The sequence below is a fragment of the Rhopalosiphum maidis genome, chromosome 3 (genome assembly GCF_003676215.2).
Source record: "Rhopalosiphum maidis isolate BTI-1 chromosome 3, ASM367621v3, whole genome shotgun sequence".
NCBI classification, from domain to species: Eukaryota; Metazoa; Arthropoda; class Insecta; order Hemiptera; family Aphididae; genus Rhopalosiphum; species Rhopalosiphum maidis.
In genome coordinates this window covers 28,469,025-28,494,628 of record NC_040879.1, presented here as the reverse complement: position 1 = coordinate 28,494,628, position 25,604 = coordinate 28,469,025, and the positions used below count along the sequence as shown (strand labels likewise).

The window sequence follows — 25,604 nt, the reverse complement described above, 5'->3', positions numbered from 1 at the left end:
CACTAATAACGTTATTAATTATTTAAATTATTAAAAAACAAACAAAATTCAACGTTTACCGTCCCAGCTTATAATTTTTAGGACAAGTAATAATTATGAATTGTACTCTATACTAGTAAAAAGTAACGTGTGCGTTGCGCGGCGATGAGAAATGATTAACATTTAAAGTATTCGTGCTAATTGTAAACTGATAAAGTGATAATCGATAATAATGTGTTATTTTCATTAACAAAAATAAATAAAACAGCAGGAACGGCAATGTATGAAGTACATTATAGTATGTTTGTTCATCTCTAATTGCATATAAATAATAATATTTGAACACATTAACCGCTATATGACAGCCGGCGGTCATACTGCAATGTTCAAATTTTGTACTTTTATGTCCGCCAGCGCCCAAAGTCGATCATTATTACCATGCCACATGACCGCCGGCGACCATAAACGAATTTGATTTCATATTATTAACTTATCAATTGCGCTACAATAATGCACTAGAATAAGGGCCACGTTGTAGCGGGAATCATTTAAATTTTTTTGAATATAATACAATTTTTTTTATTTTTAAATATTTTTTTCAAATATATGTATAGTATATACAAATTTGAAAGACATTGAAAAATATGCTTGGCGCATAACTAAAACCTATTGTAAAAAATTATTAGATTTCAATAAAAACATAAATGTTCATAGTTATTAATTGATCCGATAGAAATTGTTCTATTAAAGTCTAAGAAAAATCTGAATTTAGCTCTTTAAATAATCCATAAGTGCACCAATTTTTTAACCAGTAGATGGCGTATGTGTCATTTAAAAAAGAACAATAATTTTATTATCAGAAAAATATAAAGTATTATAATATTTCAGTACCTAATACAGTTTGGGTTCATTTCATTTTGGATTTTTGGAATAATAACGTATGAACTGAGTATAATAACATAGAATAAGATATAAAATAACGGAATCTTTTTTTTTTAATTATCTTTTCGTCTCATTTGATGTAATAACATTAGAAATGCGTGGAAAACACAAACAAAATACTCTATTTAAAAAGATTCAAGATAAAAAAAAAACTGAAGAACATTAGAAATTTCAGGCGAAATATTATTAACGCATATTTATTTATTAATAATGACAAAATAAATAATCGAAAACAATAATCATGAAAATAAAAGTAAATTAAAAAAATTAAATAAAAGGACGACAAAACAAAGTAATATCAGCTATTTCAATAATAAAAATAATTATTCAATATATTTTTACTTGGCTGCATAAACAATTGATTAATTTTAGGATTCACTAAAATTAACTAAGCTTTTAAATAATGTTTTAAAAGGACTATTAGTTCGCTTTTAATTAAATGTTTAGTGAATGAATAATTAATGCGATCAGACTACTATGTGTATTCATCATTTTAATACTTAATTATTTTTTATTTTTTTTACTTAAGAAACATAGAAAATATATTGACAGTACATAAAAATTATTATTATTTTTTTTTTTTTAATAATACTTATTTACAATATTGCTACATTGCAATAATCAATAAAGCGAATAAAGTAACTAAAGTAATTTTAATCTTTTATGGTTCGGTTATTAAAGTATTAAATTAGCAATTACCTATCTGCTGTTTCTTAAATGTTAGTGTCGTAAATAAAAATATGTTTAATTATTCAAATCGGTAATGTATAAAAATGATAATTATTTTATTCACTTTAGATTATAATAATCTATCATTATCATTTTTATAATATAATACACATTATGTATCAGTGGAGAGGCGGTTTGGGTAAACAATTTTTGAAGCAGTGTTCCTTCGTCTATCAATAGTATTTTTATTTTTGACTATTCAATTACCAATTTCATAACAAAAACTGCAAATCAGGTACTTACTTACTTACAATTTACTGTCATAATATAGGTATTTTAATTATAACATTAATAAACATATTCAATTAATAAAAAGTAGGTAATACCAAAGACTGAAATAAAGAAAAAATAATTTAACAAATTAAATATCTTATGGTAAACTTGATTTTAAAATTAGCAATCACAATAAAGTTTATAATCCAGAGACCATAGTTTAATATTTTATATACTTGATAATTTTGTAGATGAAAATCTAATTATAAATTATTGAAGAAAGTAATACTCATTAAATTGTTATGATGTTAAAACTTCTAAAGTAAATTATTGTATTAAAGTGCTTATATTATCTCCTTTAACTTTGTTAATATTTTATAATATTATTAGCATCCGGCTTAAAAACTATCCGTAGACAACTAGGAAAATAAACGACATTGTTGACTTTACGTTTATTATATTGTTTAATAGATTTTCTTCATAAACTTTCATGAAAAAAAAATCATGATTATTGATGTAAATTAGTTTTTTTGACAGCATAACTCAAATTAAATTATAAGGCAAAATAAATAAAATTAGATTTTAATAATTAACCTATACATATTTTTTTGTATTTTTTTTATAAAACACACTACAAACTAATTATTAATAATTATAATATTCAGTTGTATATTAATATAATTATATTTGAAAGCCGATATTAAAGAGAACTTAATTTAATACAATTTTAATTAACTGATATACATTCAATATTTCTAATAACAACGTTAGGCTGAAAATCAAATTTGTCTAAAAATGTGTTACAAACATCTAAAGGTCCTCGTGATTTGCAGTGACAGAGGTGGTAAATTGTAGTCGGACATAATTTACCGCTACCGATGCAGTGTTTGGACCTTTAAAACGTCATATTTAAATAATTCGTTATAATTTTCTCAATTTAAATAAATGTATTACTTATTGTATATTTTTTTATTTTTTCTTGAATATAAATGTACATATTGTGAAATGTGTAAAAACCAAAACACAATCTTTAAAAACGATTTAATGAATATATAATTTAAAATAAATTAATATTAATTTTCAACAAATTATTAAAACACTGCATTTTTAAATTTTTATATTTAATTGATTACTAAAAAACAAATATAACGCGTGGTTGAGTTAAATATTCGGTATTTAAATTCGTTGAACTATCCATAATATTAAAAATAAATAAAATAGAAAAAAATAAATATGAATAATTCTATAATGAAAGAATTCAGTGATTTATTTTAAAATTTGACAACTTATACAGAAAACCTCTAATTACCGGACATTCTTAGTCGCCGACATTTTGTCCGCTTTTTTGAAGTGTCTGCTATTTTAGATGTGAAAAGGGGTAAAAAAAAAAATTATAAATATCAAAAAAACTTACACGTATCTATGTATATTGATATTATTAATTATATTTATATTTTATAACAAAATAATAATATTGGCACTGTACTGCTGTAGTTATCGATTTTGCTCTCATTTTACACTCATGTGTTTAATTATTTATTTATATATTCTTTTTTTTCAAAATGAACCATTATACATTGTTTATATAGATTGTTAATATTTTTATTTAGAAAAAAAAATAATAATAATAACAAAAATATTTTATTTCCATTATATTATATTATACAATATATAATTTATATATTTCATTCAATATACTTAAATACCTATATGTATATAATTTTTATGTTCGAATTATAATTTGATTAATTTGTTGTATATATTTTATGAATAACGAAGAAACTAAATAATATAATATAGTTCATCATTATTATGTGAAGCCCGAATCAAAAAAGGAGTTTGCGCTTACAATACTTGTTGGGTGATTTTTCCACCCTACGCTCATCGGTCCTTCCTTATAAAAGCTGGAACTGTCATAATATTGCTCAGAATCCATTTAGTATACTTCGTACTGTTACGTCCCTCGTTTTACGTCGTCTATACACTCCTAAAAAGTAAGTTATTATGTTTAATTTTTTCAATATAAGATGTAAAATCAAATGAACATATACTTCTAATACTTTTAATATTCACTATAGTTATTATAGGTATCGAAATTAAGATTATATTATCTATTTAATTTATTTATTTTTATGATATTATTTATAATATTGATAATCTAACTTTACTCATTTTAAAAATTATACTATGTACATTATTTTTAACATCTAATATATTAAGGTATTTGTATGTAAGTTTACTACTTAAAAGTTTTTACTCTTTAGTTTAAAAAAAAATTGTTTAGGATATATTAATATATTTAACGAAAAACCTATATATCTATCAAATAAATAATTAATAAACAATTAAAAATGAATATATTTAATAATAACAGAAATAACCATCTGACATCTGTTATTAGTTTCAATAAAAATATTTTTTATTTGATTTGTTTAATTCATTAATTATCTAGAAATAGTTATAATATACTACAATGTAAAATTACAAACTAACCAGATTTTGTATTAAAATAATTAAATCAACTTAATAAGCAATCATCAGCATTTAGCATACTTGAAAAAAAAGAATAGCTCGTTCCTTAGAAATTAATAAAAATTTTAAATAAAACTGTATATACACCATATTATGCATCTTAATATATTATCTATCATTATTACTGTTTGTTAAATATTATTCCCACAACTATGTTATCGAATTATAATGCAAATATATTTTAATTTTTTATACATCAATTGTATTATTTTTAATATAAATAAACTGTTAGAAACATAGTACTTACCTGTATTAAGTTTTTAAAATAATTGTATAGAAGTATAGTATTTGTGTTTTTGTTATTAGAAAAATAAAAGCTGTAGCCACTAGGTATTTGGAGAAATAAGCAGTAGTATAATGTATATACAGTATATATTAAAATATATATTATAGAATAATATATATTATTATTTTTACATAGTTTGAACTTTTTTTGTTCTCGTGTTCGAAATTAAATGTCTGTCTCGTGGAAAATAAAATTCGGTAAAACAAAAAAAGATGAGTATGAAGTTAAAACCAAAATAATATAATTGTAGGTACTATTAATTACTGAATTATTTTTATCAATAATATACAATAGTCTAGTATTAATACCTAATATTGTAATATTATCGTAATATATTAATATAGTTGACAGTTTAACAGAATAAATAATATAAATTAGTACTTTTGGGAAACCACCAATTTTACAAAGATCACTAATTAATTTTAACACTAAAAATTAATTAATTACTGAAAAGTTTTTATTTAAATTACTATTCAATTAATAAATTGTACTGATTTAGAACAAAGTTAATTTTTCTAGCAAATTTGCCACGTTGAAGATTGAGTTACGAATTCTAAATGTGTAATTACGAATAGTTATTAAACAAATGATATAATTTTTCTTGGAACATTTTTTCTTAAGAATGCTAGGGTAACTCACCTACCTATTTCTTAGTTCTCGATAATTCTTTAAATTATTTACCTAAATGGATGTCTGATTATAAAATTCTAATAACTAAACCTACATACCTACTCGTATATTATACTAGCTGAATAACCCAACTTTGCTCGTGTGTTAAATAACCCATTCGTATATAAATTGGTTTTCTTATTAAAATTAAACTATTTAAAGCCTAGTCATGTAATGTATAATATTTTTTATAAATAAATTTAATTTATGATATTTATAACTTAAATGACAAATACAATTAAATTGGAAATAATAAGAATGATCTACTCGTTGGGTCATTTGGTACTAACTTGTGAAAAAAAAATCGTAAAATCGTTTAAATGACACGCTAAAAAACTGTAACCTTTAATAACAAACCCCTTTCTTCCCTTCCTCAAACAAAAAAAAAGAAAAGCTGTAGCCACTAGGTATTTGTAAAAATAAGCAGTAGTATAATGCATATATAGTATATATTAAAATATATATTATATAATAATAGTAATAAAATAATTATTTTTCGTCTTTTATCTGATAAATTCTAGGTAGATAAATAAATTAAATTAAATTTTTTCACTTTGTGTTAATCTTACAAGCTTTACAATAGTTATTAGCTATAATTACTTAGATTTGCTTAAGTTTATTTTTGTTATAAATACGCCTTGTAAATCACACCGATTTAATTAAAAAATAAAACAGCTAGGAATTAGTATTAATATAAATAATTATAATCCGTAAATACAATCCTGTAAACTCCTTTGAAAGTATAAATGATTATTTGAAACGGTATTTAAATAAAATATTTCCATTATTATTTGTTGTTATTTCATTAAAAATGGTGCTTAATAAACAAACCATAATCGATTTTTAAAATTAAAACAATACGTTATTTAATTGCTTTAATATTTCATAATGGGCCATGCTGGATATAAATCGCACAAATAAAATACTAATTTTTTTAAACATAATTCAATTATTATTTATTTATTTTTAATATTCATCGGCATCACTGATCCTTGTTTTGAGATAGATTTACTACATATTTCATTTATTTGAATTAATATAGAATGTATAAAAATAAATAAATGGCTAATAAATATGTCAGTATGGTTGAGAAATATTTAATTTTATAATAGTGTAAACATAGTCGGCAAAGATGAATTTTATTCTAATGGAGATAGACATTGGTCAGGGTTTTGATTCAGCCAGTGTTTATTTAGTTGATAAATATTTGTTTTTTAAATATTATTGGAACGTGGGTTTTTATTTTAATAAAAATTATATATTAAATATATATTTTAATCAATAACCTATATTAGATTAATAACAATTAAATTCTAAATACTACAACTAGTGTTTATTTAAAAGTATCCTTTGCCTCAACAATATCAAAACAAAATACAAGTACAGTACCTATATAATTGCGTTTTATTGAATAATAATAATGTAAAATATTTGACAAATGTAGCGAGAGTCCATACTTAAATTAATTATTATTAATTGATTTATTGCAAACTAAAAACAATATTAATAAAAAGATTGTACGAATGTGATAGTGATACATTATTTTGTGAACTTGTACAAATAAATTTAATATAATTTGTTAAAATACAACACAAACGTGATTTAATTCGAATTAAATAAAGTCATATTAATTAATTTCTTGGGCATGAATTGTTATAAATTACGAACCAATTATTTTACTTGTCATTTATTCATAATTTTTTACTTATTATTATAAACACAGAATTAATAATTTTATATTACTTCCTAGTACCGACTGATAATATAAAAAAAAAACAATTACAGAATAGATATGACAGATAGGTATTTCGAATATTTTCGAGTTTCGTTGTATTATGAGATTATTTCAAAATAGTAGACAATAAGAAAACTGTATAGGTACATTAAGAAATTAATAAAATCGAATTTCAAATATATATCTAAGTATTTTTATTATCAACAATATTTTAATTCTTTAGTTTGGTTTCTGATCTAAATTGAATAACAAAATGCATAGTAGAAGTCAGTACATCTAACTAGCTAATATTTTTCGAACATATACTATTCAGTCGATTCGTCCAAGAATTCACGCTGACCGTGGAAAACTGAAAGTTATATTTCTTCCTATAGATATTTGCCAACATATTATTCTATGGTTAACTAATATGAATAACTATAAGGTTTTCGAATAATAGCTGGTAGGTGCAACGTTTTGTTGTACCCATAAGAATACACTCCAAACATACATTATCGGTCATTATGTAAACACATTATTACGTTAACGATAGCTATTGTTTTAATGTAATGCGAAACACTGGAATGTGTTTTAAGATGAATTTCATAAATAACTACTAACTGCTCTAGGTTACCACCTAAACAGTATATTATTTTAATTTTAATGTACGTGTTATTACGACAAATCGGTAATAAAAAATAAAAAATAAAACCTTTTGAATATAATATAATATTACCTAAATGAATGCACTCCTATGAAATAATTGTTTTGTATGATATTTAATAGTACCTACTGGCTTCTGTCTATAATGTCATGTACAATAAAACGGAATGTATTACGTATAGCTTTATTTATATGTTATTTGTTTGTTGTCGAAACCACACGTTAACGAAGAAAAAAACATTAAAGACTCAAATGAAAATAATATGCAGTAGGTAACTGCTATGTGACTAGGTGATTTCATTACGTTATGACTTTGATAATAACATTTAATAGCTGTGGATATTAACAGACATTTAAATAACATTCGTAATGGTATAACTTTCGTAAAATGAACAGAACATTAATAAAAGCCTGTAACTTATTTAAAAACTACGTTGAATAAACCATATTAAAAACTACCAATCCTAATCTATATTCACATTTTTTTATAATTTTAATGTAAATAAATATATATTTTTTTATTTGCAATGTGACTTTTAATGTTTACTGAATATATATACAGACATATATTATTTATGCAATATATTTATGCTCTATTTCTATTTTACAAATTTACTAAAAATATTTTAACTTTTTAATCCTAGAAATTAAAAATGAAGTTCTTCATTACCATTTTTATGGTTTTCCATATATCTTTCATTGTGCTGCAAATGAAGTCAACTGCATCGCCTCTAGATAACTACTCCGATAAAGATTCGTATGGTAAGTATAGAATTAAATTTTTTTAAATTAGTTTAGACAAATGGTTCAAAAACATTTAATTAGTAATCTCTAATCTAACAACAATGCTATAATAAGTTTACTTAGCTAAGGCCAAACATTTTAATAAAAAAGCTTTATTTTATAAATTAATAGTTTTAGTATATTTTTACTAGATATATAAAAAATAATAATAATAACAGTGCTATCTTCGACGACAAGGCTATTATCTTTAAAATGGGTTATATACATTTTAAAGTGTATGCAAAATAGAAAATCCTTAATCGAATATCGTCAAGTGAAAATATTATTATTATTATTTTTATTACTAAAAAAATTAGCTAAGCTAATTGTCGATTTTAATATTTTAAATATTTATTATACTGATATCGTGCTATGTATAATATTTTTTTAGCGATTTGTTTTTACAAAAATGTATACGAATGCGATTTAATTTACATTTTAAGAAATAAATATAAAATGTTATACCTTAACAATTATTATATTATAATGTATAAGTATACACTTTACTTATAAATTGTCTTGACTAAAAGAGTTTGTGTTCGGCAATTTCAGATAAATTATAAAACGGAATGCACAAATATTGTTTGCATATGATATTCAAACTTCAATATTAATAACCTACCTCGTTAAACGAACACCAAAATAATCTTCATAAAATACAATTATTAAAAATGTATAACAATTAATAACCAAAGATACATATTTTATCATATCTGTATTCAAAACTTATAATAATTAATCGTACCTAATTCATAATGAATATCAATAATAATAAACAATAACACCATCACTATGTAATTTACTAAACACATCGATTTATCAAAATTTTAAACTATATAAATAAATATTATTATTATAAAACATAATAACAGTATTATACAAAGACTTACACGTTTTATATATTCATTAGAAACCCGTGAAAAATAATAATATAATATTTATTTAATACATTAAGTTACAATTCATAGCAAACATCTACAGAAAAAAAACAGTATTTATATTGTGATTTCAATATACTATTTTATGTTATTATATTTTTAAACTTGAACGTGTTTTTAATTTTTAAATAGAATTATTTTGTGACTGAGAGTCTAATTTGAATTCTTTATTTTCTTCTTCATATTTGCGTTTCTTAGACACGATAATTATTATGATAGTTTACTCATAAGCGGCACTTGGTAGAAACTCATGTGGGTGCAAACATTTATGGTGATTTAAAAATCTGTGCGGGTGTTTCCCCACACCATCTAATATTTAACTGCTGCTTTAACAAAAGTAATAAAAAAAAAGTGAGCAAGTGGGTATCGCTCTGCTGTATAGTAGAGATAGAGAGTAGGTCACTGGTCACTATAATGGATGTGTTAAATTTGAATGCAATGACGGGTATCATTGTATACGAAAAACGATTCTGAACGGAGATGATTTGTCAGTCAATGATAATTAGTTGGATATATTATATTATTACTTGAATTTAAATTGTAATATATCGTTATTTTACGCGATTTCATAAAAAATTAAATTTCATACGCTCATAAAATGTTGTCAATATAGACGCTGGAATTTTTTTTTACAGTTACTTGAAGGAAAACTTATGGATAACTTTGTATTGAATTTTTGAACCTTAAGTATAAATCACAAAAATTTTATGAATTTTAAACTTCAAAATTCCTAGCAAATTTTCACGATTTTAATAAGTTTTGTAAACATTTGAACTTTAAATGCTTATAAACAAAAATTATGACTAACGATTTTTGATTTTTTTTTTTACTACGATAAGAACAACTTATAATAAACCTTGTATTCAATTTTAAAGATTTTTTGGAAAGTTAAATTTTTTTTATCGGCATTTTAAGAAAAAAAACTTAGAAAAGTCGAAAATTTCAATTGTCTATAAGTAGCTTAAAAAGGTCAAAATATTTTGAAAATTTAATCGTAAATAGATAACTATAGTATAAACATTTGGTGAAAATTTCAAGTATTTACAATAATTCGTTTTTGAGTTACAGCAAAGTTTAAAAATCTATTTTGTCAAAAAGTGGTTATGCGTAAAAATGTTGTTATTTTTTCCGGGTTTTCTTGACGCTTTTGAAAACTACTGGAAATTTTTTACTTTTAACCCCCTAAAGTCAAAAATCGAAGCATTATTACTACTCCAAAACGTGATGACAGACACAAAAATAAAAAAAAACACACATCATTGTAAAATCAATACATTCATCACTCTGTTCAGAATCTAAAAAATCTTAATGTAAAACTGTATTTTATAATTAAATTAGTATAATATTTTTGACTGCTGTCTGTGGATACAAAATGATACTTTTGCCGCCCTAGATAAATTTTCGTGGGTGAAACTGCACCCTCATGCACCCCCCAGATGCCGCCACTGAGTTTACTCACCACGTCGAACAGCACTATAAAGGCAAATCCACTCGTATAAGTATTATATGAAGACAAAATTATCGCAAATAAAATGTATTCTCACATTACTGTAAGAAATTATATTGTTTAAATACTACACAACATTTGAGAAGACAATCATATTCATCTATTACCATGATATATTAATAGTTATATAGCTTATATAACTGTACATTTTGCTCATAAAGGGCGTAGTAATCATCTATTGTAAATTCTTCTTTACAATAAATTATTATTATTAAATATTTTATGAAAATTCAATTTCGAAATCAATTTATACGATCCATAAAAAAAGGTCACATAAATCTTACTAATACGCCTTCCTTAGCACCCTTGGTTGTTGTGGCCTTGATAAAAATATAATATGATTTTACAATTATTGAATAGGACAAAAATAATTTCGTAAAATTAGTTACTCAGTTCGATTATTTAATAGTTCTGTGTGTAGCCATGCAGGTAATAGGAATACAATATACCTGAATATCAGAATATCATATTGTTAATAAATATAATACATGTTAATAATTTCATTGTTTGATATGATACAACATAATATAATATTATGGTTTATTGGTTAATTTATTTTTACAGAATATTGTAGTTTTTAAATAAAATAAGTTAGTCAAAAAAAGTTTCAACAAACAGAATTTATTAGTAAATTATTTTCAATGTATGATTTTGACCATGTAATCAATATAAACACTTGACTAAACGTTTTCAAGTTCGGACGTCGATAATTATTAATATTTTTTTAGATCAAATATGATAAAAGAAAAAATATAATCCGAAAATCAAACTGTTTAATTCCAAGGAAAACAATATTTATAAGTTAAAATTAAATGATACAAATAGCATATATGTTACAGTTGAAGTGTTTAATCCTGTTATTTTATAAATTAACTAGGTAGTTTATGAATTAAAATTACCTATAAATGTTAGTTAAAGTATGGAATAATACATGAAAATTATATTTTAACTAGTTATTCCGTACAATATTTAGTTATTCTATATAATTTTTAGTTTGATTTCCGTTATTAAAATATAAATTACATTTAAATTCAAAATAAGTTATAATTTATAATATATTTTTTTTTAATTTTAAATATAATTAATACTTTTTTGTACACGGAAGAATATTGTGGATATTATTTAGAGTTTTACACTATTCATTTTTTTCTACAAGCACAGTGAACACGTATGACTGTAAAACTATTACCATTGGTTATATAAAATCAATGCTATTGCTAAACGATTATCTTTTAATAACATGATAAAATATGTACACGAATATTGTATATTGGAGCTGAGCACTAGTTATTATATTTGATTCGAGTAGATCTAACCGAGACGGAAGATAAGATGTCGCTCGGACGACCGAGCGTTATCGGTGATCATATTTTGCACAATTTGAACGGTTACAAACGAGAACAAAACATTAACGAAGTGAATAAGTGATGCTAGATAATGTATAAAATAATTAGTAGTTAAGATATAAATTAAATTCATTACCACCTACACGTTTTAGTTATTTCATAGTATATTACTTAGGTATTTCATAAACAATCTGATTTCGACACTTGAACTGTAATATATATAAAATTGACGTATACAAATAAGACATATAATTTATGAGAATATTACAATTATTATTTTATGATTTCTTAGATTGTTCTACTTAAAAATGATTGAAAATAAAATTGTAATAACTCTATATTTTATTAAATATGTTATTATAGTAAAATGTATTTTAAAAATATGGAAATCATGATGTATAGATAAACTTTAATTTTTGTTTTAGAAGAAAATGAAGTTGCACTATTTACAGACATTGAAGATTACATGAATAAGGATATGGAAGACGAAGGATTGGTATTAGCTTTTCCTGATATACAAAAACGGTAAGAACCACCATACAGTGAAACTTTAATTATTAAGACACAATTTCTTCATCGAATTAATTTGTTACACGCAATTGAAAAGCATTTTTTATGGAAATAATATAATAGTTAATATTTTCTGTTTTATCTATTTTTTGTTGAATAAGGAAACCGTCAACTCATAAAATATTTCGTAGATATTGTGTACCAAGAGGAGGAAACTGCGATCACAGACGCAAGTACTGCTGTAACAGTAGTTCATGTCGTTGCAATCTTTGGGGAGCGAATTGCAAATGTCAAAGAATGGGAATCTTTCAGAGGTGGGGAAAGTAAATAAGTTAGAATTCTTATGATTAATTTAAAAATTGTTTCGAGATTAACTCATTCTGCCAAAACAAAGAATGTCTTTTTGCTTCGATTTTAACGGTGTAATAAATACATTAATTATATTTGTTTGTCATTTATTGTGTTTTCTTTACAATAAAACTAATACCTGATAGTCTACAATTGATTGTTTTTTCATAAAAGTTACTCGGCTTTTATGGTTATATTATTATTACTATACTATTGTTAGTATTATATATAATATTAACAACTTGTTTCATTTTTTCAACATCATTCATAAAAAATCATTTTTCAACCTCCAATTCTTACTAAAGTTTTTTAAAATAAATCATATAATTTATTAGTTATGTTTTTTTTTATTACTATTATTATTATTATTATTAGTATATGTCAGTCTTTTTTTTTTTTAATAAAATTATTTAATAGGTTCATAGTTTATTAAAAGTTTGAAATTAATGTAGGCCGTCGCAATATTTAGATAATATCGTAAACATATAGTTTCACAAACGCTAATTGAAAAATATGAATAAAAACTGTTTTCAAAAACTTTTTCTGATCAAAGCTTAATCTACTACATAGAATTTCTAGCTAAAGGTTATAATATTTTCAGAATTTAAATTACACCAAATTAGCAAAATTACTTTAGTTTATTGATTATATAGAGTAATCATACATTTCATAATATGCAAGTATATTTTAGTAATTATTACAGTTTACACAATAGATTCTGAAAGTTGATTCTAAATATGAAATATAATTATTAATAATAAAGATAGGTATCTAGGTATAAATATATTACATAACCAAGATATAATCCATACAATTCAGTAAATTTAATGTATAATGTTACATTTTATTGAATGATTTGAATGGTGAAGTCTTGTTGAATGTAATTTAAACATAATTTATATTCATCAAAAGGCTTAATTGATATTAATATAATAGTGTAAAACTTTTTATTTTTAAATGATGTAATCACAATAAAAACATAACATAAATATCATTATTTCTTTAAATATTTTCAAGACTTCCGTACCCCATGCATTATCTACTAAAATGTTATAGAGATATAGAGTATTGTATAATTTTAAAATTACCAAAGTAAAAATTAATTACACAATTATAAGTATTATTTAGCACCATTTTTAAAATAAAATATTATAATAACCACAAGATGTTAAGTATATAATATTATATTGATTATTGATACAATATTCTTATTTTTTGAGTCAAGTGCGATCTCTTCAGCGTTTTCTTTTTATTATTTTTATTTTACATAAATTTACATTTTTCAGCTCATTACAGTAGTTACAATGTTGTTTTACATGCATAACAGTAATGCACAATCTAATTTAACGTGTTTCGTGTCTTTTTGTAATCATTAAATTCTATAATTTAATATTACAATTATTTTAACAGTTATTTTACATATGGACAATTATAATACCCACTCAATATTATTTTTAAAATGATGCCGTAAAAATACTCGATGGCATGTCATAAATATCATACCTATTAAATCATTTTTTTCCAAAATCCTAAACACATTAATCTGTGCAACTGATTATCATATCTCATCCGTACATTCATCCAGCAGTCTAACTCTAACCTATACTATAAGTTTGCATAAGACTATTAAGACTAAATATTTTCCCGTTGGGAGGTAGGTTAATTTTATCCACGTGGCTATCAGGATCTGCAAATGACAACGAAACGTCGCGCCGCCTTCAATCGCTGTATTATATACCTAATATAGTAATACCGCAATGTTGTGTGTGCTCCTCTCGCCTTGGCCTCGTCATAATATTATCCTAGAGATTTAGTGAAACGAAGATTTTAACTGTCAGTGTGTTTGTTCCTATTTAGACGCTCCGTTGTTTACTTCTTGAATTGTTATATTTTCTGTGGCATTTGAATAATAATAATAAAGTAGAAAATATCGAAACTACTATTAGTATATCGTATACTATCTTATAATCGAAATTGTATAGATTGTTAATACACATTATAGATTTTAAATATTAGAATATTAAATAAATTCTGGACATAAATTTGAAATTCATTTTTCTTTTACAAAAACAAAACTCAAGTTATTTACATATTATGTAACATAAATATTAACAAATTTACCATGATATATACCCTAAGCTTTTTATATACAATAAAATATCGCACTGAATCAATTATAGTATGTACCTGTGAAAAAATCGTATTATTATTGAAATTATGTTTGATATTCATTCCCATACTTTGCTTTAATCTTTTCAATAAAATCCTTTACTGTAGGTATATAACAAAGAAGAGACTCAAATAAATAGCAAAGAATAATTAGACCGTGAACGTAAGCTATAATCTTAGCTTAAACACGTCACATGAACCATCATTCGAGATCTTCTAGGGTTTAAGCGTAATTTTATTTTCTCAAGAGAACGTGTATCGAATTCCATAAAAGGGATGAAGTTTCATATGTGCCAGAGTATGACAGAGACGACAATTTTATTAGTAAAAATAAATTAATTATTATATATTTTGTATAATATTGAGGAATACTATACAGAAATACATATCGTAGACACCAAACCAAAATATACTATCCAAGATATTTATTTATTTAGGAAAGCAATTTTAAACTTAAAACTATAATATTTTGAATAATTGAAAAAATCCAAAAATTAACAAAGTTTTTATGTGTTAAGTATTAAAATTTGTTTTTGTTTTAAATAAAAATGTACGTGAAAAAAAACAATAATGTAAAATATTACAATTAAAATCCAAATATTATTATATTATTCTCCAGAAAAAATCTTTAGGTTTTTTATATATTATTATTTTTACATAGTTTGAACTTTTTTTGTTCTCGTGTTCTAAATTAAATGTCTGTCTCGTGGAAAATAAAATTCGGTAAAACAAAAAAAGATGAGTATGAAGTTAAAACCAAAATAATATGATTGTAGGTACTATTAATTACTGAATTATTTTTATCAATAATATACAATAGTCTAGTATTAATACCTAATATTGTAATATTATCTTAATATATTAATATAGTTGACAATTTAACAGAATAAATAATATAAATTAGTACTTTTTGGAAACCACGAATTTTACAAAGATCACTAATTAATTTTAACACTAAAAATTAATTAATTATTGAAAAGTTTTTATTTAAATTACTATTCAATTAATAAATTGTACTGATTTAGAACAAAGTTAATTTTTCTAGCAACTTTGCCCCGTTGAAGATTGAGTTACGAATTCCAAATGTGTAATTACGAATAGTTATTAAACAAATGATATAATTTTTCTTAGAACATTTTTTCTTAAGAATGCTAGGGTAACTCACCTACCTATTTTTTAGTTCTCGATAATTCTTTAAATTATTTACCTAAATGGATGTCTGATTATAAAATACTAATAACTAAACCTACATACCTACTCGTATATTATACTAGCTGAATAACCCAACTTTGCTCGTGTGTTAAATAACCCATTCGTATATAAATTGGTTTTCTAATTAAAATTAAACTATTTAAAGCCTAGTCATGTAATGTATAATATTTTTTATAAATAAATTTAATTTATGATATTTATAACTTAAATGACAAATACAATTAAATTGGAAATAATAAGAATGATCTACTCGTTGGGTCATTTGGTACTAACTTGTGAAAAAAAATCGTAAAATCGTTTAAATGACACGCTAAAAAACTGTAACCTTTAATAACAAACCCCTTTCTTCCCTTCCTCAGACAAAAAAAAAGAAAAGCTGTAGCCACTAGGTATTTGGAGAAATAAGCAGTAGTATAATGTATATATAGTATATATTAAAATATATATTATATAATAATAGTAATAAAATAATTATTTTTCGTCTTTTATCTGATAAATTCTAGGTAGATAAATAAATTAAATTAAATTTTTTCACTTTGTGTTAATCTTATGAACTTTACAATAATTATTAGCTATAATTACTTAGATTTGCTTAAGTTTATTTTTGTTATAAATACGCCTTGTAAATCACACCGATTTCATTAAAAAATAAAACAGCTAGGAATTAGTATTAATATAAATAATAATAATCCGTAAATACAATCCTGTAAACTCCTTTGAAAGTATAAATGATTATTTGAAACGGTATTTAAATAAAATATTTCCATTATTATTTGTTATTATTTTATTAAAAATGGTACTTAATAAACAAAAAATCGTAAAATTATTTAAATGACACGCTAAAAAACTGTAACTTTTAATAACAAACCTCTTTCTCCCCTTCCTCAAACAAAAAAAAAAGAAAAACCGGTAAAGTGGTGACACTTAGAATGTATTTGGAACATCTTTGTAAAAAAAAATTGGAATAAAGTCAAATAGTGTGGTTACAAAATTGAAACATAAAAAAGGCTTGTTTTTCTTGGGCGAATGTAAGGTCCCATACGAGACTATAGCAGGTGAAAAAAGTACATATGTCATTGGTTGCTACACAATATAATAAGTTATATATTTAATTTTATATATAAGTTTTTACACAGAAAAAAAATAGATACATACGTAAGTTCCTGTACACAGCGTATATTATTATATATAATTTATAAGTTATCAATCTAACATCAATTGTATCATATAATACTGTCATACATTTTAATATAATAATAATTTATTTACTATGTGGTTATATTATTTCTTCACTTACTCTACACTATTATATTCCTCTAAATGATATTATTTTCATATCATCAGTTTGACAATTTATAGTCATAGTATTATAGTATTTTCTTAGACTAATAATTATGGCGGCAGTTTACCAATAACACTGAACGTATGTTCTCTCATTTTCCATCTATGTATTTTATAATTTTATTACCTAGCTACAAAATAATATAAAATAATAAAATATACATTTTGTTCTCAAATAATGGTGTTAAGTGTATACCTAATAATACCATACTGCAAAACCGCATCAGTATTCAGTACGACAATATCTTTATAATGTAATAAGGTTAAACAATAGATATCTTCAAACGTGTAGCTATTTTATACTCATGTGTCAGTGTCACACTCTCACACTTGAGTCTTACAAGATGCAAGATGCAACATAATAAGTTATAGCTTACAACTTATAAGTATAACGTGATATGTTTTAATTTATTTTATGCGTATTGATTACGTTCTTGGTGTAATTTTTAATTAATTCAATTATTTTAATATTAATTTATACTTTTACAATATTTATTATTTACATGTACGCGTAGAAAACAATAATTAAAAAAAAATCATTCAAATAATTAATTTATTGTATAAAAATATATGTTTTATTTTAAATTATATCATTATCTCTATTGACCCTATTATATGGATAGATTATATTATTGCGTTACAATTAAAAATACCAAGTATGTATAGTTTTTTTAGGATCTTATGAATAGGATTTATATGGAGAATCGTAAGTTCCTACACGAGAGTAGTAGGTAAAAACTTACATACGTAAATTCCTATATATGTAATGTGCAAGTTCCTAAATGTTAAAGAAAAGGTATACGTATATTGGTTTCTACACGGCGGAATACAGGTACGACAAGCAGGCACGTATTTAAAAAATTTACTACATTTTATATAGTATTATACTATTATAAGTTATTAAACTGATTATACTGTTTTCAAAAAATAAAAATATCATTGTATATTTCATTTTTATACATTTTAATATAATATTTCAATAGAAGTTATTGCAATTGTCAAACTTTTTCAAGTAAATACACATCATAAAAATAAGAACTGCAAATAGTCACACTAAAACAAAAATCAGTCAAAAGTATGCCGAAAAAGAAAATTGTATAAGTGAAAATATTTTAGAGCACTTAGCAAACAAAATTAACCAATATAATTATTTTAAACATTTAAGTTCCCAAAATAAACCATGTCAATTTTTTTTTTTTTTTTGATTTTTTATTATATTAAAATATATGACAATATCATCACTCAACAGATTGACAACTTATAAATTATAGTATTTTTACAATTGTTAAATAAAAATATGTGTAGTATAGGGACTTATACATATATACCTTTTTTTACCGTGTAAGAACTTACATAATTTGTACCTATTTTTTACCGTGTAGGAACTTACAGCATATATACCTTATTATATTGTGTAGCAACTAATAACATATGTATTTTTTTACCTCGTAGGTCTCGTGTAGGAACTTACATTTGCCCATTTGAATGCTGGGTAAATTTATATTATTGGGTAATACAATGTATATTCTAAAACATATAATGGTACTTAAAATACTTTTAAAAATTACTTTAACATTACTTTAGAAAAAAAAAAGTTATTGTATACTTTTATTAAATTTAAAGAACCTGAAAATAAATGTTCAAATATATATTCACAAATACCTTTATAGATATGTAATATATCTTATATTATATATATATATGCGTACTTACTTATAAAGATTTTATCAACATAATTGTTTACGATAACGTGCACCTAACTATTTTAACTTATATTATACAATTTTAAGTACAGACGTACCTAACACATTAATATACATAATTAATATTGTGTTTTATGTCTTTGTTATATTTCTTTGAATTAAGTTAATATTTTACATATTTTATAAAATTTAAGTATATCATATTGACATTTTATTTACCATAAAGTTTTAGCTAATCCTAGAAGGCTGCAACTCACAAACAAATTGCAGTAGTTATTACGAATTATTTATGAATTTTGTCATAATACATATTTAATAATTGGGTATACCATATATTATAATTTATTATTAGTGTAAGTGATTGTTACACCTTATGATGAAATCAGAAAAAATAATTTGCTTTAATATTTTTAGAAGTCTCATTATTCTAAAACTAATTTATGAAGTTAATGTATCTATATTAAATATACTATAAATATACATCTGCATATGAAATGTTTTATAATATTGCATAATATCTACCTTCTTTAAATTTTGTACACAATTATACTTAAAAAGTGAAAATAGATGCAGTACCTAATACAGTAATACCAAATAGTTAGTTACCAACAAATAGTGTTATTTTAATATTTTCTACAATTTATTAATTATCACATCTATTATATATGTATCACCTGTATTGATGATGGGTAAAAAAAAACTAAAAAATATATAACGTAGGTCAACAACAAAATCGTGATGAAGAACCGAACGAAGACATGAAAACAGGTTTTCGATGCGATTGTAAAATGCGTAATATGTGGATAATATTATTCCAACATCTTGTAGGTCCAAATTAAATATACCCAATTTATAGTATGTCTAGCGACAAGGGACTGTCTTAATATATGTATAAAAACTTTTTACACCGAGTTTATTCAAGTTCAATGACACAAAATTATTGGAATTCGTATTATTCAAATACGAGAAATTTTAAAAGTAATAATCTCGGTGGTTCATGAAATCCTTAGACATACACTCGTTCGAAATTATATTCGATTAAGTGAACGAATACAAATAACATTTAAAACATCGAACCCGATAGCAGTACGAAATATTTATTGATATTGGTGATAAAAATAAAACACACATTTTGTCTTTACGCCTTCGCGATTAATAATCAATCGTATTTGCCTACGACGCGAGTACTTATATGCGTACAATTAAATAAAAAAAAATATTCGTACCTAATACCTATATATATATGTATATTTATGTATATTTAAGTCGTAATATTATTATAACACTACGAATTTCAACACCGGGCCCTACTGCAGCTGGTGCAGTGTGCATAATATTATTATAATAGTATCATATTACTCACTACCTACCAGCTAGTGTACTCCTATTATATAGGTAGGTACATATTATATTCACTTGCCGTCTTCGCAAGTTGTTATGCCGCCGCGCCGACGGCATGTGGCGGTAACCGGAACTGGCGGGGCGGAGAACCGCTGTGACCGTCTCACGTCACTATATAATAATGTGTGTGTGTGATCACTCGTCGCCATAATATTAATATAGACAATAGGTAGGTACGATTAGAAATATCGATAGGTATACATACTGAGTAATTAGCAATAAGTAATAACACTAATAACAACGCGAACGCGTACACAGTGCGTATATACTCCTCTCTCTACAACATGATAATATAACATGTACCTATTCAAAAGTATATGATACACCGTAATATTATTATGTTCGATTACGACGTGACATCGATAATATGACGGTCCTCCCGTCCGGCGCGATAATCGACGATAACTTTGTTAACCCGGCCCGGTCGCTGCAGGTATAGACCGCGAGGTTTACCGTGTTTGATGATATTTATACAGATTGTAAAGGGCATAGGACTAAAGGTGCGCCGGCGGCGCGCCGGTCCGTGGCGTTCCCGTCACGTTCGGCCGGCCACGCCGCACGTCGTACGGTGCACGCGATACTGTACGCGCGTAGGTACACCGCAGACGGGATACGTCGTCCACCCGACGGCGGCGGTGGCAACGTCGGCAGTCTTCCGTGGCCGTCCGCCGTCCGAATAAAATTATTAACGACGACGACGACGACGACGAGAGAAGAAAGAAGAGAAAAAAGTATCGGGTAATACGATTCACACGAATCCCACCGCCACCGCCGCCGCCGCAGTCGCAGTCGCCCCACTCTTACCAAAGAGATGATTCTCGCGTAGGTAATATTACGCGCGTTTCGTGTGTGTACAAAATTGAATATTTATACTGTAATAATATTGTTATTATATCATTTTAACCACCACGCGATATTGCCTCGCCATATAATATTATCATAAACGTATGCATACGACGACGTCACGATAATATTACACGGGTGGTTTATTTACTTACTGCAGGTGCGCGCACGTTATAAACTTAAAACATCATAACAGTCGTGTACGGATAGGTACTGATACGGTAATGTGCGTACCTATTAATTCCTCTATAACAAAATTAATAGGTATACGACGTATAGAGAGGTATACACGTGACGTGCATTTTTAAAATATAATAATATAATATCGAACGCACCGCGGTATAGATACTTTATAGGTACGTACCGTGGTATAAGATTATTATTATTATTGTATGTTGTACGCACAGGTATTACGTATACCTATATACCTCTACTCTGACGGCCGACGCAGAGCGCGGGCGCCCGCGCGTGTGTGTATGTTGTTGGTTACGTGTATTCGTTCGGCTGCCCCACCATCGGACGGGTTTTGTTTTGTTGTCGTGTGTATGGTTTTTTTCCACCGCCGCCGCCGCCGTGGAGAGAGAGCTTGCTGGCCTACTCTGTAACCACACCGTTTGCCAGCAGTGTACCAGCGACGTGTAATACGGCCAGTAAGTTGTTATACCCAACCCATTATTATTGTTGTTGTAGCTGTTATCATCGCCATCGTTGTTAATGTTGTTTAAAAATTATTATTTAGTTAAAATATTATAATATTGTACGTCCGCGTGTACCGCCGTAAAATTGTGGCGAATTATTTATTTAATATAATTCCCCGGGAACTATGTACTTGTCGGCGAGAAAAATGTAACAACCCGTCACCCGTACACCGATCAAAGACGACCGCGGGAGATTAACAGCTGATTTTCGAATTTAAACTTCGAGCACCACATACCTGATAGAGTGGACAATTCCACAGAAGACGTCGAGCCGTTCTACTGCAGCTGTTCTGTTGCCACCACTCACGCGTGTGCCTGCTTTATCGTATATTCGTATGATTAGTAAGTCGAAAAATGTTTTGAAATAATTTAGAATAATACCATCAAGATTATAAGTGAAAACCATGATACACCTATATATACAGCATAATACATATATTTGATAATTATAAATTTATAATAGTATCTCGATATCGGACATAAAATATCGATATCATCGCTACAATACGATTATACACAATAGATTATTATAAAATATAGGAAAAAAATAACAAGAATTTTAATATTATGGTAGAACGTAAACTTTAACTATTTATTTCTTAATATACAAATTACCTCCTCTTAGGTTTTTTTTTTTTGTGAAATTTGGAAAAGTTTTTCCGCACCAAGAGCGTTGCGTTTCGAATTTCCATGCCAACCGGCAGGTCGCGGGAAATGTTTGAGTGTGTGTGTGTGTGCGCGCGCGCGCGCGCGCTCGCAACCGTAGCGTCCGAGTCGCGTATATAATATTATTATGCGGTATATATGCTTGTGTGTGCGCTTGGGCGGGAGCGTATTGCCGTCCTTCGCCACGATTTCCGACTGCTAATCAATTGCGTCAAAAACGAAAAAAATAAATAATAATCATAAAAATACCAACGTCACCGAGTCACTCTTTTTCCAAGACACATCGCCGTGCTTGACCCTGCTCGTTGGTTGTTGACTAGTTTCGCAACACGTGAAACAATTATATGGTATTCGATAATATATTATACGTCTGTGTGTAGTAACATCGTCGTATAGTGGTCCCCCTGGTCAGCATGCGCACTGAATGAGAAAAAAAAAGAGCACTCCTCGTTGTTTTAACACACACGTGTATAGTTAGGTTCCTGCCTATACTTGTATTTTATAACTAATGTATAGAGGTAATACTGGTTTCGGTTCGCGCGCGCGCACATCAGAGCTCCTTAAAATTCCGATATAATATTATTATGTATTATTATTAATTTGACTTTGACCATACTCAAACACTGTAACACCTGCAACGACGCCATCGGTTTTATTTTTTTGCAAATCGACCGTTTTTGATTTTTAAAGGTATCTGCACGAAACACGCCAAATAATATAGGTACACACTATTGCGCGTATCCATCGTATTATGCAGTATATTACTATATTACATAGGTAGGTGGGTATAGGTGTACGTGTTAAAATCCATTCGTTTTAAAACCGTCAAATGGTGTACAATTGAACCATTATTGTTAAGTCGAATTTCAGTTTTGTTACGCCCTGTCACGTCCTGTATATCTACCGTACCAATCTATTTATTTTAAATATCCGTATTCTAAAAAAAATATATTAAATAATACTATTGCGATCCAATATAAAAAATTACATCGCTTATAATATTATCACGTTCAGTTATCTATCAATAGAATTGAATGCGATATTATAATCGCAAAACTTGTACAGTTTAAAGTGTACACTTGTCTAATTATAACAATATTATTCATATAGTATATTTTCAATGGTGTCACATTACTAAGTATTAAAATGTATAAGCTTATAATATTAAATTAAATTTAAAAAAACGTAACTCCATTATATCCATGTTATGGTTCATTAGCTATTAACTTATATAAGTTCTAACTATTATTATTGTAAACGTCATTCTATTAAAAAATAAATTCAAAATCATTTCAAATTAAAATATTTTATTTTAACAAAAGAACAGCAATATTGAGGTAAATATCCATGATTATTTGATTAGTTATCAATATTATCATTATTTGTTATTACAAATCATATGATATTTAGATCCTGATCAATTGTAAATATTGTAACCAGTGCAATATATTATATTTTAATACCTAAACCTTCACTCACTATTATTTTTAAAATGAACACTATATTTAAAAAAAAAAAGTATTTCAAAAAATGTCTAACTAATCATTAGAAATGTATTGTTTATTTACAATTTTTAGACATCTTTTAAATGGCGTGTAAAATTACCATTAGCTGATATAGTATTATTTCGACATTGATTTAACATAATTCCTTTATTCTAATTAAAATAAAGAAGCTATAAAAAATAATAATACTAAGTAGCAAGTATATTATGTAGATTATATTAAACAAATATAAAAAGGTACTTGGAATTATGACAAAATATTTACATTTATTTTATTTATAGGGTTTAAGATTTTTAAAAAGAGTACTATGACATCCAAAAAGTTTTTTTTTTTAAGAGGTGCCTTAGAATTAAATGCTTAGATAATATTCTTACCTTCAAATTGTATAATAGGTCAATTATTCTGTCTAATATTAAATATAATGCGATGGTAAACGGATTCTATTGAACTTAATTATTATCTATATTATGTATTAGTAAGACTGAGAAAATAGCACAAATGCGGGTATTGAAATCGTCTCCATAAATCCAAATTAAATTAATTATGAGAAACATTTTAACTTCCGTTTTCCTTGTATCAAGATTTATTTGTTAATATTTACGTAGGTACTTACGAGTATTTATGAGTACGTTTTAGTTATATTTTTTTTAATTTGATAATAACAAGTGTATAGTTTATAACAATTATTATATCTTTTACCAGTATTATCTACTAATACTAAAGTTGACAATTTCAAATTATATTTATTTAAATATATATTTCTTATAATATAACGCAATATCAACTAATCTAATATATTATTATAACAGTAAAAGTAATACATTCAATTTTATATTTTATTGTTATAAATTAAACCATTAAACAATAATTTTAATTCAACATGATTTAGTATTATACGGTTAATTCT

At 25.5% G+C, this 25,604-nt stretch overlaps 2 protein-coding genes across 2 annotated transcripts in view; both read left to right on the top strand.

Moving 5' to 3' along the window:
- The first annotated feature begins 3,793 nt into the window (after window positions 1–3,793).
- Window positions 3,794–13,265, top strand: LOC113558649. Its single transcript, XM_026964142.1, has 4 exons — window positions 3,794–3,857; window positions 8,372–8,489; window positions 12,727–12,826; window positions 12,973–13,265. Exons 2-4 carry the CDS (start codon window positions 8,381–8,383, stop codon window positions 13,136–13,138), a joined length of 375 nt encoding a protein of 124 aa, XP_026819943.1. The 5' UTR covers window positions 3,794–3,857; window positions 8,372–8,380; the 3' UTR covers window positions 13,139–13,265.
- Window positions 13,266–22,430: 9,165 nt separating this feature from the next.
- Window positions 22,431–25,604, top strand: part of LOC113556534 — a 35,642-nt gene continuing 32,468 nt past the window's right edge. The window contains exon 1 of the mRNA XM_026961542.1: window positions 22,431–22,868. The gene's annotated coding sequence lies outside the window, so the exon portion shown is untranslated. The remainder of the gene's footprint in view (window positions 22,869–25,604) is intronic.

Coding starts and splice junctions, on each gene's coding strand:
- LOC113558649 (XM_026964142.1), top strand. CDS start 8,381: ATGAAGTTCTTCATTACCATTTTTATGGTTTTCCATATATCTTTCATT. Junction 8,490..12,726: donor CTCCGATAAAGATTCGTATG/GTAAGTATAGAA, acceptor TTTTTGTTTTAG/AAGAAAATGAAGTTGCACTA. Junction 12,827..12,972: donor TTTCCTGATATACAAAAACG/GTAAGAACCACC, acceptor TTGTTGAATAAG/GAAACCGTCAACTCATAAAA.